The sequence below is a fragment of the Urocitellus parryii genome, chromosome 7 (genome assembly GCF_045843805.1).
Source record: "Urocitellus parryii isolate mUroPar1 chromosome 7, mUroPar1.hap1, whole genome shotgun sequence".
Lineage (NCBI taxonomy): Eukaryota > Metazoa > Chordata > Mammalia > Rodentia > Sciuridae > Urocitellus > Urocitellus parryii.
Window position 1 is genome coordinate 128,025,101 of NC_135537.1, and position 18,203 is coordinate 128,043,303.

Sequence of the window (18,203 nt, forward strand, 5' to 3'; positions counted from 1 at the left end):
CTATATATTGAAATCACCCGGGGAGCTTTTCAGAACTCCCCATGTCCAGGTCAAACCTCATACTAATTTAATCAGTGCTTGTGGATGGGATGGGAGCTAGGCATTATTTTTTGTTGATTTGCTTGCTTGTTTTTTGAAGATTTCCCAGTGATTCCAATGTGTAGCAAAGTTTCAGGAACCGCTGCTTTTGGGGGGCTAACTTGAGAATATGAGGATTGAGGGCAAGACACCTGGGAGTTTGTCCTACCTTTGTGACCTTCAACATTTCACATATCTTTAAGGCCTCTCTTTATGTGTAAAAGTGTCCCCTATGGATCTAAAATCCCCTTGTAAGTCAAAACTTATTAGATTGGTGTTCCAGTTCTGCAGAAACTTAATTTCTTTCTTTTTTTTTTTTTTAAAGAGAGAGTGAGAGAGGAGAGAGAGAGAGAGAGAATTTTTTTAATATTTATTTTTTAGTATTTGGCGGACACAACATCTTTGTTGGTATGTGGTGCTGAGGATCGAACCCCGGCCGCACGCATGCCAGGCGAGCACGCTACCGCTTGAGCCACATCTCCAGCCCCAGAAACTTAATTTCTTATCTCTACTGTTTTACATTGTACTCTCCTAGGGCCACTACTTGGCCAAATGTGCGTGTTTTCTTCCTTTTGTTACCGATGTTGACCGGTGTCGAGTCCTTGCTTCCCCAATGTTGAAGAATAACACCAAAGAAGCACGCCGAGGCAAGGTCAGAGTAGAAATTAGAAGTTTATTAAAGGACAGCAGAAAAGACTTCTCCCGGAGGAAGAAGGGGACCCAAGAGGTGGAATCCATGGAAGTTGGGTTGTCTCCCCTTTTTATAGTTTTGGTGATGGAATGTAAGGGGGAAGGGTTGGGACACAGGTGGACCAAACAAGTAATCTGGGCAGGAAGGACTTCATTAACACTTCTTTGGGATGGGCTATCTCCCAATCTGGAATCATTATCAGCATGGCCTCCATTTTAGATTTCACTGATATTAGACTACACTGACTACCTAATTTTAAATCTGGCTTCACTTTGATGTTTGCTTGCTCCATGTCCTTTTTACCATGTCTAGAATGTGTTCCTCACTCCTGTCTGAACAAGAGGCCTGCATTAACCTTGAAGTCAGCCCATTGTGTCCTCCTGTGGCCCAGCCTGTCTGAGTGTTTCAGTCAACAGTAATTTCTCCCATCTTCCAGCTCTTGAAATGCTTCATTTAAACCTTACATTTGGCAGGATTTTGTTATGGAGTTTGACATGTTTGGTCTGGGACCACAGAACCAGATCTAAGCTCCTCTTGTCATAGATGGTAATATGGAAGAAACCAGGTAAAATGTGGTAAAGCTGAGACCAGGACCCAATTTTCCCTATTAATTATATGTTATCTTATATCACTTGCTCTTTTTTCATACACATATACATCTTAATACATATAAGTTACATATATATATGAATGATGATACTTTACGGTTAGTGACTGGGGATCCTGCCTCCTAGGATCCTTATGAAATTGAGAACATAAAGTTCTCAGAATAGGACCTGGCTCTGATCAGGTACTTAGCTGTTAGCTATTGCTATAATCACCATGGTGAGACTCTTAAGGGAAGCAATTGGAGCATCTTTCTTCATTCAAAAAAATTACTTATCAGGTTCCTGCCATGTAAGGTGATATGTGGGAGTTGGGAGATTTTTAAGAAATAGACTGATTCTTAAGCAAAATTGTGACGTTAGGGCCAATAGCAGTCTTCAATATTTTGTAGTGGCCAGTACTGGAAAATAACATTTGTCATATAAGTACACCACAGTCTGCTTTTAGAAACAGAAAGTGAAGTAGGGAAAATGAAATGTATATGCATGCTTATTTTTTGCAAAACAGAAAGTAGAAGTACTATAATAGAGGGAGAAAACCAGGGGCTATTGGGAGTTCACTGTGAATCCCAACACTGTCAAATAGCAGGTAGGTCAGTAAATGTTTTGAGAGAATTCTGGCAGGCTGAGATGTCAAGTGGACATGTGTCCCATGTTACCAGAGTGTTGTTGCAGGATATATAGTACATGCTGTTCCTGGACAGTGGAGCTCTTCCTCAAGCAGATCTCCATGGCTAGCTTCTCACCTTGCCTACGGTCACCTGGTCTAAAGTGGCACCTGACCATCTGTATGTCCCTTCATTCTGCTTTCTTTTTCTTCTTAGCACATGTCATCATCTGACATACTATGTGTATATGTGTGTATGTATTTTTACCATTCTCCCTCTCTGGACTGTACATGCCTTGAAAGCAGGAATTTTGTTTTCAGCTCTACTGTTCATTCATAGTGCGTGGAACAGTGCTTAGTACAGCACAGGATATACTAGAAATGTTTGTTGTGTTTTACAAATGAATGTCTTCAAATGCTCAATCATCTGAAGAATGAGCTGGTTTAAGAGCTGAGCCTCTGGAACCAGAGAATCTTGGTTTGCAGCTCTCATTCCCACGTGAGCAAGTCCTTGTACCTCTTTGTGCCTTTTTCTTGTGTGTAAATGGATGTGGTAATTGTATGCAATGCGGGTACCCAATGTGATTGTGTGAATCGAGTGAGTTTTTACAAATGAAGCATTCAGAATGATGCCTGGTGCATTGTAAGTACCATTGAATATATGTTATTCTTACAGGTCCTGTTTATTATCTTCCCTTCCTGTTTGAACTTGTGACTAGAATTAAAAACTCAACTTGGACATTGTAGAAGTTTCTTTTAAAGAACCTTAAGCATTTTCCTTTTTGTATGACTTCAATACAGGTTCTCCACATACGATTCTACCTGCCAAATTGCCCAAGAAATTGCTGAGAAAATTCAACAACGAAATCAGTATGAAAGAAGAGGTGAAAAGACATCCAAGGTAACACCAGGAGAGAATTAGTATAAAGTGATTTGTTTGAGCTTTGATGCGTGAAAACCTTCCTATATCTGAAGCTGTGTGTGTGTGTGTGTGTGTGTGTGTATGTGTGTGTAAATCTTTGAAATTTGTTTTACTATGTTGCAGACTTTTTTCTCCACCTGCTAAATTATGAATCTTCTCCAAAATATGAAATATTTCTTATTTCTCTCGCTGAACTTTTACACACCTGCAGTGTTCCTGGGCCTTCTGTTCTTTGTACTATTGATGCAGTTGGTAACTGCCAGCATCATACTCAGGGTTTTTTTTTGTTTTGTTTTGTTTTTAATAATGACTTCATATCCTTTATTACACATAGTCATGACTTTTCTTATTCTCCTTCATTTCTCCTTCTCTCAAAGTAATTTTGTGACACATCATTTAAAAAATTTTTGTGCTTTTTCTCAATTACCACTGCCTTTCCAATAAAATAATTCCATGGGATTTTGAATAGATATGTAACATGTTTATAGATTAAACTGAGGAAGATTTACATTTTTACAATAATGTTTCCTTTATTTATATGACAGGCACTGAGTTGTATATTTTTTAGATTTTGTTGGTATTGTTAATGGAATTTTTTTTTTTAATTTTTATTTTTTGGTACTGGGGATTGAACTTAGGGACACTCAACCACTGAGTCATATCACCAGCCCTTTTTTGTATTTTATTTAGAGACGAGGTCTCCCTGAGTTGCTTAGTGCCTCCCTAAGTTGTTGAGGCTGGCTTTGAACTCATGATCCTCCTGCTCAGCCTCCCAAGATGCTGGGATTATAGGCATGTGCCATTGTACCCAGTTTAGAGACATATGGCTATATAATCTTTCATCTCTTGAATGCTTTTAATCTTTAATTCTGTAGAGTCTTCAGAGATGTGGTTGTGTTTGTTGTGAGGGTATGTGCGTATGTTTTGAGACAAGGTCTTGCTATGTTGTGCAGGCTTGTCTCAAATTCCTGGGTCAAGTGATCCTTTGGCCTCAGCATCCCTCAGGTGCAAGCCATTGTGCTCAGTTTGTTGTGCTTTTTTTGTGTGTTGCTCTTTACTCTTTATTTCTAATATTTAATTTTTAGTTTTAGTTGGACACAATACCTTTATTTCACTTATTTATTTTTATGTGGTGCTGAGGATCGAACCCAGGGTCTCACACATGCAAGACGAGCGCTCTACCGCTGAGCCCCAGCCCCAGCCCTCTTTACTCTTTAAATGAGAACCCTTCATTCCTTGGCATTCCCCTATAAGTATTGTGGGTGGTTCTTCCTTGGTTTCCAGAGGTTTTAGAATAAGGTTACACTTTTCCTTGGCTGCTGATACCTTGGAGGATTACTTAATGTGTATCCCTTAGCCAGCCTCCTACTATGTCCTTGCTATTCTAATAAAGGGGCACTGGCTTTCCCCTAATTTGTGTAATTCCTACTTTAACAAGGTAGTGAATGAAACCTGTGGTATTCTGCCTTTTAAACTCATCTCTGATTTCATCCATGGTTGAATTTGTTCTCATTTAAATGAGCAGCTTTGTTTTTCACCTTTCCAAACTCCAAAGAGCTCTCTTCCCACCCCTGCTTCATCTTTCAATGTAGTGCTTTAGAGTCAAAAACAAAGATTTCCTCTGAGTTTTTAGAATGATTGGAGAAAATTCACATAGTCCTGGAAAAAGAGTCTTGTGTGGTTATCATTCCTCTAGTATGAAAAGAACAGATTACTGTAAAATGTTCAAATGGTGTGAAAATATACCAGTGTGTTCACAGACTGGTCAGTATGGTAGTGGACTTGATGCCATGCCATTTGAAGCATGGTTGAGGGAACTGTTGGATGTTTACGTTTGAATGAAAACATTTGGGAACACAGTTTCCTGCATGGGTCCAGGGTAGATCAATAGGATTAATGGGTAGAAGCTCAGGGGACAGAATTCAGCTGAGCGTGAGGGCAAACTGATGATTTCTAGTCAATGTCCACATTTAGGTATGACCCGGTAGTCACTGGGGCAGGCTGTAGGGCTGATAAGAACCTCAGGTGAGGTGGCTAGACAAGGTGAACTTTGAGACTCCTCAGAATCCTGAGTTTGTCACTGGGAGGCTAAAGATCTCTTCTAGCCCTTCCTTGATTGATATGGAATCTGAAAAAAAAAAAAAAAACCACAAGTTTATTTAAGTTAGTAGATTCTACACCTCTGGACTAGAATACTTAGGATGTGTTCTTTTCTTTTCAGCTTACGGTGACAATCAGAACTTTGTTGCAGAATCTGAAGGAAAAGATCGCCCTTTTGAAGGACTTATTGCTCAGAGCTGTGTCAACACATCAGATGTATCCATGTAAACATTTCCACCTCTTTTCTAGAGTGGGAGGAAAAGCAGTCTTATTTTAAGAAAGGAAGGAATCTGGGTCTGGGCTACCCAGATTTTTCCACAGCTTGAGGAGGACCTGATTTTCACACTGTTGCCTAAAATCTTGATTTTTGCTTTAGGTATCTGTTACATGTTTTACAGTAAATATGCCAGCAAGGCAAGATCTGCCAAAGTAAAAGAATTAACTTGTTTGGGTGTGACCTTTATAGGGCAGGAAGCTAATGCTTTCCGTCAGTGTTATATTTTTAGTTTTCAGCGGACACAACATCTTTGTATGTGGTGCTGAGGATCGAACCCGGGTCGCACGCATGCCAGGCGAGCGCGTTACCACTTGAGCCACATCCCCAGCCCCGTCAGTGTTATATTTACAGAGCCCTGTATTGCTCTCTGTCCACTGCTTTGAGGATGGCCAGCCCCTGCTCTAACAGCAAAATGTCCATGACAGTCCTAAGCTGTGATTCTGTTTCTGGGATTTCCAGATTTTGTAATGATCCATTTCTTTCTGGAGAGGCCAGTACCAGTAGAGAACATAATTTTTTTTTTTAATTTTTAATCATATAGATTATTGAGATGTGACTTGTTTGCAATATTATTTTTCCAGGGGCACATATACTGCCCCTAATTTGGGAGTTTTGAGGACAGAGAGTAATGGGAACTTGCTTTAAAGCAAGTTGGGCCATCATCTTAATCTCCCAACTGTCAAGTGTGAAAACCTTTTTTAGAAATTCAGAATCTGATCTGTGTAGAAAAATATAGTGACCTGTTACCTAAATGAACCCTTTAAACCCGAGTTTATATTGGTATGGAAACTAACATCAAATGGTCTTCTTTCATTTCTCTAAATTGTGAGTAATTTATACCAGCAACCCAACGTTTAGTATTGACTTTGAATGTGTCAAATTCAATATGGGGAAATGTAGAAATATAGCTTTTTAGGTAAAGCAATTGAAGGTGTTTTAAAAAAATATTCTCCCAAGTGTAACTCATTTTATATTTCCAGGAAGGTTGATTTAGATTAGTTGCATGGTTTTCCAGGTGTGCAATTATTAATCCACTAAGGTTTCAAATAAAAGTTTGATTTCAGTCAACAGTTGGGACTTTCTTTTTCACATAATTGAAATATTTTGATACACTGAGTTTGTAATTTACCCTCCATCTGGTATCATTTGTTACTGCCCAGTTAGCCTATTGTACCAGGAGCTTTTACTTTACCCAAATCAACAAGTCTAAATATGTAGACCTCAATTAGTTTCAGACAGGCAGAGAGATTTCCTCTACTAAATACCGGGAAGTCTGCACATGGGGTCAAGTTCTGCAAACTCATTTTAGTGTTATCAAAAGCACATACATGAGAAAGGTAACTAAATATTGTTTCATGGTATAATATTAGTACTTACATATTCGTTAGCCTCCATTAAGATAAGTGTTTAGTGTTCATCTTATTTATATGCTAAACTTACAGGGCAAGAGAAGTATATGAATTAAGAACTCTTACTGTTTCCTATTAATAATGTCTACTAGCTATTAATTAGAGAATAGTAAGAATGCCACAGTAACAGTTGACTTTGTTCTCCTAAATACTTATAGTCTGACCATCTGCTGAAATCCCTTAGATTTTTACTTTTGTGGTAATCTCAGAATTACCTCCTAATTATTGAATTAAGAACTGAGCTTTAAAAGCAGCACTGAACAGAGCTGTTTAAAACATTACAAAAATATTTAGGGACTTTAACGTGAATAAGCCAGAGTTTCCTGAGAGAAATAAAAAGCTCATCTGAAATATAATACCTTTCTTAAGAATTCTGTTTTTTTTCAAATAATTCTCTATTGTAACTAGCCAGCCTTCCAGGGATGGCATGCAGATAACGCACCGCACGGGGGCGCTCCTAAACCTCTGTCTTTTCAGGGAGCCCATTTCTCTTTTGGTATAAGGGAAAGGAGGTAGCTTCTGTATTATGACAGCGACTTTTTAATTCTCCTTCTGCTCCTCAGTCTTTCCATTTGCTTACCTGCTTCTTCTTAAATATTTTAAATATTATGGCAGTTATCCTCCAGATTTAAGATATATCAGATAGCAATTTGTCATTCCTAATAGCCTTATATTATTGGTTTGTTTTGGTGAGTCCTTCTCTTCTTTACAAAAAGGGTAATGAGTTGGGTCAAACTTTGCCCCTTCAATCACTGATACAGTTGGAAAGGAAAAGTAGCATTCTTGCAGAGGAGTTTTTACACTGTGGGGAAGTATCTTTGAGAACTTTTAATAATTCCCTCCACAGCTGGGAAATAGAAGAGCCAGATTTAAACACAAGGCTGTCTGGCCCCAAATAAGTCATTTAAAGCTGAATTCTACTTTAGTAGAAATAATACAGTTAACTGTCACCTGGCATGTATTCAACTAGAATTCTCTATTAATTGGCATGTTGCTGTAGTGCCAAGACAAATCATTTTTATAATGCAAACTCTCAAGAACCTTGTTAATCATCAGAAAGATTAAGCAGTGTTCACTGTGGTTTATTAGGTATATACTTTATGGTGTTGTAATTCCTGGAAAAATTTTTGGCTATAAATCACCAATAGAGTGACTTTTTAATCCCTTTTGGGGGGCCCAGTTAAGGTTGGGTGACTTTGTAAATGTGAATATTTGAATACCACATTTCTTTATTTTGCTGGGTAGTTAAGAGTTTATGGTACTTTGCTTAATAAATTAATGACTTTCTGCATTATGGAGTTTTATAGAGAATACTAGGAATTGCTAGAAAGATAAGTCCTATGAAAATGCTTTCAAAACAGTTCATGGAGTTTAGGCATGACATGTTATGCTCTTTCCCAAAGAAGTATTTTTCTCCCAGGAAGAATGAATGTGAAAATAAAAGTTCTATGCTTTTGAATCTGTTAGTTTACCACTAATAAGCCAAAATCCTGCAGCCAGAGAGTTTAAAATTGCTGGAAAATATTGGCTTCTAGTCACAGTGCTGCTTTGAGATGGGGATTATAATGGTCTCACCGTTGAGAGAAGGTGCATGCTGCGGGAGGCTACATGTGGAATTTTAGGTATACCCAAAATATCCTTAGAACTTGCTTGACATGAAGCTTGTCCTTTTGTTAGTTTTTCAAAGACAGCACCTTTTTGCCTCTTTAAAAAGAATAAAAATAATCTCTTTACAAAGTGTTCAATATCAGAAGGTATTTTGGTGCCTTAGGAGAAGGCCTGGGGAAATAATTTTTTAAAAAACCTATAAATAACTTTTCTCTATATTTTAGGGAAAAGGATGGGTAGATAGAAAGTGGCCATCACTGTGTAATGAATGTGAATGATTGTAGGCATGGAGAGGCTAGCTGCCTCAATTCTAAAAGTATCCCTGGTGGCTATAGGGGAGGCAAGGTTCTTAAATACTGTCTGGGACAAGTTTTCACAGCTACCTGGGAGCTTGAGACAAATAAGGAGGAGATAGTATGTATATATGTAGAAATTTTCTGGCCTATAATTAGTTACTTGGTTTTTTCTAGTTTTTATTTGATTTTTTTTTTGGGGGGGGCAAAAATCCTGTACATGTATGGCAAAATGTATAATTGGTATTTCTAAATTAGTACTTCCCCTATCTCTGATTTGTCTGGAAATATTACTGGCCCATGAATCTGAAATGGGTGTAGTGGGAACAACACTGGCTTTGGAATTAGAACTCAGACTAACGACCACTTACCTGAGACCACACAGCAGTTCAGTCTTTCTGAGTCTTAGTTGCATTATCAATAAAGTAGGAGTAATCTTACTTTGCAAAGTTGCTATGAAAGTTGGAGAAAGTATTTTTAAAGAACTTCTATGGACTAGCCCCCTGTTGTGGTATATGTTGAATAAAAGTTAGTCATCAACACTTAGCAACTGTAACCTTAACTGCCTTGTGCCTTATTTTTCCCATGTATGAGATAGGGAAGGTAAAAATTTATGTCGTTTGTAGGATTGTTGTGAGGGTTTGAGTATATGCCCAAGAGGTGCTTTACATGTGAGGGTTTGAGTATATGCCCAAGTAAGTCCTTCTTGAGGATTACCTCTATTTATTATTATGTAATTATTGTAAAGATTATTGCTGCCATTGAGAATTTGCATCTAGTCCTTCCTTTGTTGAATTAATAATCAGGTAAGTTGGTTTTATTAAAGCACACAAATGATGATGGTATTAAATTAGTTCTTGTAAAATGTGATCAGTTCTTTGAAGAAGGTAAGGACTTGGCTTGGTACATAATAGGTATTTAGTGAAGTTGGTTGAGTTTAAAAAAGAAAGTGAGCCATTAAAGTCTTCTGGTCTCACAAACCTTAAACTGTCTCCTTGCAACCTCTTCCGTTATGGTATGGAGAAGTAATTATGTTCACCCTTCTTCCTTCTCTAGGGCAATTCATCTACAAAGTAAGACTTACCTAAATTCATTCATTCTCTCTCTCTCTCTCTCTCTCTCTCTCTCTCTCTCTCTCTCTCTCTCAGGTGAACACAATACCTTTGTTTTTATTTATTTGTATGTGGCGCTGAGGATTGAACCTAGTGCCTCACACGTGCTAGGTGAGCACTGTATCACTGAGCTACAACCCCAGCTCCAAGACTTACCTAAATTCTTACGTCTTTCTCTAAGGCTTTTTTTTTTTTTAAGTTGCAGTCTTTTTTTTTTTTTTAATTTTTTATACCTTTTTATTTTATTTATTTATTTTTTATGTGGTGGTGCTGAGGATCAAACCCAGGGCCTTGCACGTGCTAGGCAAGCACTCTACCGCTGAGCCACAACCCTGGCCCCTTCCACTAAGTTTTAAGAAAACTCAGGAGCTGAAGTGGGTTGGTGTGTGGCAGGGATCCAGAGATCTGTCCACTCCACTGCATCTGTGGGTCAGATCAGGCTGTAGCCCAGTAGCTGGGCTTAAGCACATTGGAATTAGCTATTGGTAATGTGAAATCAGGATCTAATTTCCTTTACAGCTTACATTTCCATGAATTGCCTAGAATTATATTGAAAATCAACTGTGAGCCAGTGACAAAGTACCATGCAGTTATTTTTCTTTGACTATTCTTTGAATTTCTTCCTTGTTTATTCACCAAGATGGTGGGAGAGGAGGTCTTCAGCACCAGCCACTGATTATATGTCTTATTTTCTACTTATCCTTATTTCCTTAGGCACACCCTTGTCCCCACTCCCCTACTCTACCCAACTGTCATAGGTATGTTCACATATATGCAGTGTAGATTATCACCCGATTCTTTGATCTCTTATTAACATTCTATTTAGTGTCTAGTGTAGATGGTCTGTTAATTTAGTCTTCCACCTCCCCTCACCCCAACTCCTATGGCCTATTCTCTCAATATATTAAAACAAAACATAAAAGAAGCAGAGTTTTCCTAATGGGATAGTTTTCCCAGATTTACAGAGTCTCTGGGAATATTCTAGTTAGTATTACAGGTTGAGTGTCCCTTATCCGTCCCATGCATTTAGAATTTTTTCAGATTGTGGAATGTTTACATATGCATAATAAAATATCTGGCATGTGACCTAAGTCTAAGCACAAAATTTATTTGTTTCATATACACCTTATGTATATAGGCTGATTATAATTTTATACAAACAGTATTTTTAATAATTTTGTACATGAAACAGAATTTCCCAGGATCAAATTTTCCACCTGTGGCATTCATATAGGTATTCAAAAAGTTACAGATTTTGGAGCATCTCAGATTTTGAATTTTTGAATTAGGGGTGCTCAACTTGTACCAGTACTGTTTTTTCAGGCTTCTGAGAGGTTGTAAAGAGAAGTGGCAGTACTGGCAGCCCCAGGATGCTGTAACCTCTGGAATTTTGGTGCTCAGCATGATGTGGTACAGAAGGCCCTGACCAAGGGGAGAAAGAGCTGGACTCTAACCCAGCTTTGCCATTAACCATCAGAGCAGCTTAGCCATGCTGGGCCTTAATTTCCTGTCAGAAAAATGAATTAAATTAGGGGATCTCAAAAGCCTCTTCCTTCATCAAATATCTGTGATTCTCTTCTTCACTCTCTAACCTACAAAAGTAATTAGCAAATTTAATACCTTTGAAAGTGATCTTCTTTAGTTGTTGATTCATTCTAAACTTTAGTTTGTTTATATATGCAGTCCTGGGGATTGATCCCAGGGGTGCTCTAGTACGGAACTACATCCCCAGCCCTTTTCATTTTTATTTTGAGACAGGGACTTTCTAAGTTGCCCAGGCAGGCCTTGAACTTGAGATCCTCCTGCTTCAGCATCCTGGGTAGCTGGGATTATAGATGTGCACCACAGCATCTGGCTTAACATTAGTTTAATTCTGTAACTATTATCTTTAAAATATTAAAGATTACCTTGAATTGCTTTTATTACACAAAGTACTTTCTACCTGTAGCTATACATTTTATGAATGACTCCTTTCTCTTCCACTTCCATATCCTGCCACATCTCATTCTTCATAGTTAACACTGTTGATGATTAGTCCTTCTTATCCAGACTTTTCTAGGCATGAAATATGTACATGTAAATATAAAATTCTTTTGATGAGGAAAGGATCATATTGTACAGTTGGTTCTGAAACTTTTGTTTTTATTAATAAGCCCATAGCAGAGTCACACAGTACAAAACAATGTTCAGTCTCCCTTATCTCTGAATTGTCAGTTTCCCTTCCTTAGAGTTATTTGTATGTATTTTTAGAAATTTTTGGTGTATGTACAAACATATATATTTATCTGATCTTTTTTTATTAACAAAGTGGGAGCATACAATTCTCCATTTAGCTCCTTGTTGCTATCACTGTTATTTGCCTCCCCTTCTCGGTTTAATACTGAATTTTGGAGCTTATTCCATATCACATAGTATGAATGCTTGTGTGTGCTCAAAAGTGTTAATTGTCATTACTCAGTACATAAACAGTTTTCCTATCCCTTTTTTTCAGTCTGCAAAACTTTCTTTTGCATAGATGCACTAGTTCCTTATTGGTGAACTTTTAGGATATTTCTAGTTTTGAGCCATTATAAATGATAGTGTAGTAAACATCTTTTCTCCAAAGTTCTGGTATGGAGTTTGAATGTATCTGCAAGAAAAATTCCTGTTAAAAGAATGAACCTTTTTTTTTTTTTTTTTTAAGCTGGGTGCAGTGGTGCACGCCTGTAATCTCAGCAACTCAGAAGACTGAGCAGGAGAATCACAAGTTCAAAGCCTTAGCAACTTAGCAAGACCCCGTCTCAACATAAAAATTCAAAAGGCTGGGGATGTAGTTCAGTGGTAGAGCGCCCCTAGGTTCAATCTCCAAAACTACAAAAAAAAAAAAAAAGTGCCCTTTAAATTTTAAATTTTGTTAGCTATATAGAAGGCAGTTTGGCAGTTGGTTGAACCTGTGTACATCCCCACAGTGAATTTAAGAGAATTCCTGAGTCCTTGGCCCTTTCCAGAATTTTCTTGAATATAGCATATAAGACAAGGCTGAATAATATTAGAATATAGTTAGTAGTTAACACAATTTAAAATTCTTATTTTGCCTTATCTAATTCTTGTCACGGCTTCTGTTACTTCTTTAATTTATGTGGAGCTTGTTTTAGATAGAAAAGCCTCCTGCTTTACTGACAGTTTGCCATTAATTTGAAAGACATGGATATTCTTGACATTGCATTGACCAAAAGGATGATATTTGGCCTTTTTATTAATTCAGAAAAATATTTAAGGTCATTGTTTTTGAGGTACTGGGGATTGAATTCAAGGGTGCTCTACCACTGAGCCACATCTCTATCCCTTTTTATTTTTTATCTTTTTTAAAAATTTTATGAAATTATAATTACACACTTGAAATGGATTTCAAATCTCTTCATTTTCTATTTTTTTTTAAGAGAGAGAAAGAGAGAGAATTTTAATATTTATTTTTTAGTTCTTGGCGGACACAACATCTTTGTATGTGGTGCTGAGGATTGAACCCGGGCCGCACGCATGCCAGGTGAGCGCGCTACCGCTTGAACCACATCCGCAGCCCTTGTTTTTTATCTTGTGGCAAGCTCTCGCTGAGCTGCCCAGGCTGGCTTGGAACTTGTGATCCTCCTGCCTCAGCCTCCTGAGTTGCTGGGATTACTGGCCACTCTGCCTGGTTATAAGATCACTGTTTCTTTATAATTGCTAGTTCATGGTTTCCAAGATGGAATACTTAGTGACTGTCATCAAGTAGGAAATGGCAAAGTAATGGTATTGATCTGACCCAGGATAGTGTGGCATTCTGGAATGTTAAGAGAATTCATTTATTATTCTTTTAAAAATATCTAAAGCCATTAACAGTGCTCAGACAACTGTTGTGATTTTTCAGACAACTGTTGTTGGGGAAATTTCTGCCTGGGTTTGTTTACCAGCCAGTTGATGCACAAAATGAGCAACAAGATTTATGGATTCCTTGGGCTATAGTTTTCCCATCCAGGCAGTGATGATGCTACTACTTGATTCTGTCAATTCCTCGGAAACTTTTAGGCCAGAATGCAATGTTTTTTAGCCTTTTTTAAGAAGAAAAGTGTCTATAAATCCAAAGCATCAGTTTCACTAATGTCTATTATTACTAGGACTAGGGACTTGTGACCAGTGCTGTTTTGAATCACCAGCCTTCCAAGACTAATAAAAGAAAGATCACAACCAGGCATAGTGGTGCTTACCTCTAATCCCAACAACTCTGGAGGCTGAGGAAGGAGGATTGCAGGTTGGAGGCCAGCCTGGGCTACTTAGTGAGATCCTGTCTCAAAATAAAAAATAAAAAGTGTTGGGGATATAGCTCAGTGGTAGAGCACCCCTGGGTTCAATCCCCAGTACTCCCCCCATACCGAAAACAAGAACAAAACAAAAAAAGCCCAAAACCCCAATCCAAAGTCCACTTGATAAAAAATGTAAAATCCAGTTAAAACCTAGTTGAGGTGTGTTTGTTTTTTGTGTCCAGTGCCAGCTATCTCCTTTCAGAAGTGTTAACTTCTGCCATCAAGAAAGAGAGTAGAGAAAGCTTTCTTCTTCAACATTTCCTTTACTTTGTTTTTCATAATACATCCCCCCACACACTTACCCACACACCCTTAAGCCTAGCAGAACTTGTGTGATTTGTTTCAAGAAAACTAGTATGTGAAACTTTGGATTTAGGGGCTTGAGGGTATAGCTCAGTTGTAGAGTGCATGCTTAGCACCATTCAGGAGGTCCTGGATTGAATCCCCAGCACCAAAACCCAAAACTTTTGGATTAGATTCTGATTTGTTATCCTTATTTAAAAAAAAAAATGTAGTTATAGATGGACAGCTTATTTTATTTGCTTATTTTTGTATGCAGTGCTAAGGATCGAACCTAGGGCCTCACACATGTTAGGCAAGCACTCTGCCACTGAGCCCCAGCCCTTATTGTTGTTATTATTTTTTAACCATCACTTATGAAATTGTTCCGGGAAGCTGGGCATGGTGACCCACACCTGTAATCCCAGGTTCTCTGGAGGCTGAGGTAAGAGGAATCACAAGTTCCAGGGCAGCCTAGGCAACTTTGCAGGACCTTGCCTCAAAATAATAAATAAAAAGGGCTGAGGATGTAGCTCAGTATAGAATACTCCTGGGTTCAATCCCCAGTACCAATAAATAAATAAGAATAGTGCTGAAAAATGTAACAGATGATCTGGTATTACAGATAGAAAGAGACCCCCCAAGACCGAAGTAACTGGTTCAAGATCATAGACAGTGGACAAAACAGGACTAAAACTATAGTCTTTTAAACTCCTACTTGAGTATGCTTACTAGAATTTCTTTGTAATTTTCCTTGAAGATCATGTAATATAAATGAACAAGGAATTGATGGTGACAATTTTTACAGCAAATTATTCCACACAGTGGTACTTTAAAATCTACTACTACTAGGTCTACTACTAGGTGTCAAAAAGCAGGCAGTTCAAAACGTGGTATCTTGGAGCACCCCCTCATCCAGTTTGATCCCAGTTGGGGATCAAACTCAGGCATCCCACGTGCTAGGCAAGTACTCTAACACTGAGCCCTATCCCCACCCCTATCTTACACCCCTGAACACTAACATCTAAAACTCAAAACCTAAAGAATCACTGAGCCAGACTGTCCTATTGACAGGTCACCAGGAGGAAAATATTTACCTTGTATATTTCTCAGTGCAAGAATTTATGTAGTGATATAATGATCTATGTCAGCATTTATACATTCCTTTGCAATAGTGCTGGCAAGGTCATTTACCTGGAGGATCTGTGGAGTTGAAGGTCAGAGCAGGAGAAGCTGAAGAACAGGTTCTCTTCTAGATAGTAGTGTTTGAAGTGTAAGAGCTGCCAGTGACTTGAATAGGTCATTTAATAACATAATAGGTAAAATCAGGTAACCCATCCACCACTGGACCTTAACAAGGTGTCTGCAGAACACAACTGGAAGGGGATCGAAGACAGAACCTACTGGATGATCTTGTAACGCGCGAGAGACTACTTCTGGCATCCTTTAAGAATGAGGGTGCAGAGCCAGACCTAATCAGGTATGATATTTTCTTTACAGGAATTACTTGGCTGGTGCAGATTTACTTGCTGTTATTACAACTGTTTCTTGAATGGTTTCAGATCTTTATAAAATTTTTTTGGTTCATTTGTAGTATTTGACTAAATTTCTATTCAGTTTAGTTTTTATTTTCTAGATTTAGTAAACTTGGTATGTTCAGCAGCATCCCATATTGGGTGGATGAGAATCACCTGAGATTTTCATCATACTCAGGTAGAATACAGCGTCCGAAAATTTGATTTGCATTCTTAATGCTTGAGTTTTCTGCATTGTTAGCTGCCTATAAACTCCTGAAGTCATTACTTATCAGTGTGGGGAAATGAGTTTTGTTTTTAAATTGGCATTGAAAAAAAATGTGTCTGATTAGACTGTAGTCTAGGACTCACGGAGGTAGGGGAGTGAGTTGGTTGGATTCTTTCCCTGGCTCTTTGCCACGGAGTGATTCACACTCTTAAGAGCTCACAGTTGCTCAGAACTGAGCCCTGTTGGAAGACCCGGAGAAGGGTCTAATTTTCAAGGCTACGGTTAATGAGCCATAAATTGTTACCTCTTTGCAGTTGGCCTCCCCTCTGCTTCTAGAACTCTCTTAACTTCATTGTGGAAACCATCCTAGAACAGTTTGTGTCCACTGTGGAGAGGCAGCTAGTTTCTGCTTAGTTCCTAGTAGGAATAATAAGTTTCCTGAGGGCAGTGGGGTTGTGTTTTATTTATTTATTTGGTACTGGGGATTGAACCCAGAAGCACTTAATTACTGAGCTACATCCCCAATCCTTTTTTTTTTTAATTTTTATTTTTTAGTTGGATACAGTATTGTTAATTAATTTATTTATTTTTATGTGATGCTGAGGATTGAACCCCACAGGCCTCACTTATGCTAAGTTCGTGCTGTACCTCTGAGCCACAACCCCAGCTCCCCCAATCCTTTTTGAGACAGGGTCTCTGTAAGTTGGTGAGTCTGGCCTTGAACTTGTGCTCCTCCTGCCTCAGCCTCCTGAGTCTCTGAAATTATAGATATGCACCTCTGTGCCTGGCTCAGGGCAATGTTTTTTGACCCTAGCCTCACAATACCAGGCTCCACCCCAGCTCAGGCCCAGTGGGTGGGGTGGGCGGGGTGTCTCAGGTGATTCTCATAAGCATCCAGGATTATAAAACCTGCCCTAGGACTAAGAGAAGAAGATCTTTCCCACCGGTCCCAGGCGTCCTAGGAGGAAGCAGTTCAAGGTTTTCAGAAAAGGAGGAGTTGTGCTCCTCTCTTGGTAGTGTCCTAGGAGACCGAAGTCTGTGGTGGGCTGACTGACTGTGGCTCGTGATAGTCTCTGCAGTGTTCAGGCTCATGGATGCAGGGTGAAGTGAGTGGATGACGAAGGTGATCCTGGCTGACGAATAGAACAGGTGAGCAGAGGAGCCAAGAGGGGCATTACACTGAAGGAAGAGGTCTGTTTAGTTAAGAAATGAATAGATGCATTCTGCCATTATGTCTAACAAATTAGAACAAATCAGTTAAAAAAAAATCAGATTAAATAGATATATTTTCAACAATAAAACTGTAAAGTAAAAAATTAATAGAGGCATGCTGGTGGGGGGGAACATGTTTCACGGGGGAGAAGGGGTCAAGAAGAGAGAAAAGATGGTCAGAAGGGAGAGAAAGCGTTTAAATAACATACTTGGTCATGGCAGAGGTGAGCATGATAAATTGTTAGCATTTGGTGAGAGTTTGTTAGGGGTTGGGGTGCAGGGGTGGGGATGGGGGCAGAAAGAGTCCGTTAGGCACCAGACTCCATTTATTGCTCTTCGTTAACCGTGTAATTTAATGCTGTTGAACGGGCCAGCTTGAGAATTAGCTGACCCTAGCTGTGCACTACCAGGGGGAGAGGGTTCCTGGGGGTTGTTTGTTTGCAGAGCTGGGGGTAGAATCCAGGACCTCACACATGCTAGACAAGTACTCTTCACTGAGCTACATCTGCTGTTTTAAATTTTGAGACAGGGCCTCAATAAATTGTTATGGCTGCCCTTAAACTTGTGATCCTCCTGCCTCAGCCTCTGGAGTAGCTGGGATTTCAGATGTGTGCCACCGGTCCAGCCCTTATGGTTTTTGTTTAGTTATTGTTTTGGTCCCCTCTTTCCTGTCTGTTCTCTCTCCCCTCATTTCTCTTGTGATCTCTGTGTCCTTGCTATTCCAAGTGGGGCTTGCAGAGGAGCAGCATCAGTGTCACTTGGAGGCTTGTTAGACATTCAGAAACCAACACCCCAGCCCAGACCTGCTGAATCAAAATCTGTATTTTAACAAGATCATCAGACGACTTGAAGGCAATGCTATAATTTGAGAAATACTCTTTGTATTGTTTGTAGCACTCTGCATCAGAATTACTAAAGGGCTTACCCAAAACAGAAGGAGACGGAGAAATA

At 38.9% G+C, this 18,203-nt stretch overlaps 1 protein-coding gene across 1 annotated transcript in view; it reads left to right on the forward strand.

The window, feature by feature from the left end:
- Positions 1-18,203, forward strand: part of Stx8 (syntaxin 8) — a 259,053-nt gene that overhangs the window by 2,761 nt on the left and 238,089 nt on the right. The window contains exons 2-4 of the mRNA XM_026390528.2: positions 2,783-2,882; positions 5,125-5,219; positions 15,667-15,777. Coding sequence (XP_026246313.1) covers positions 2,783-2,882; positions 5,125-5,219; positions 15,667-15,777 — 306 coding nt within the window. The remainder of the gene's footprint in view (positions 1-2,782; positions 2,883-5,124; positions 5,220-15,666; positions 15,778-18,203) is intronic.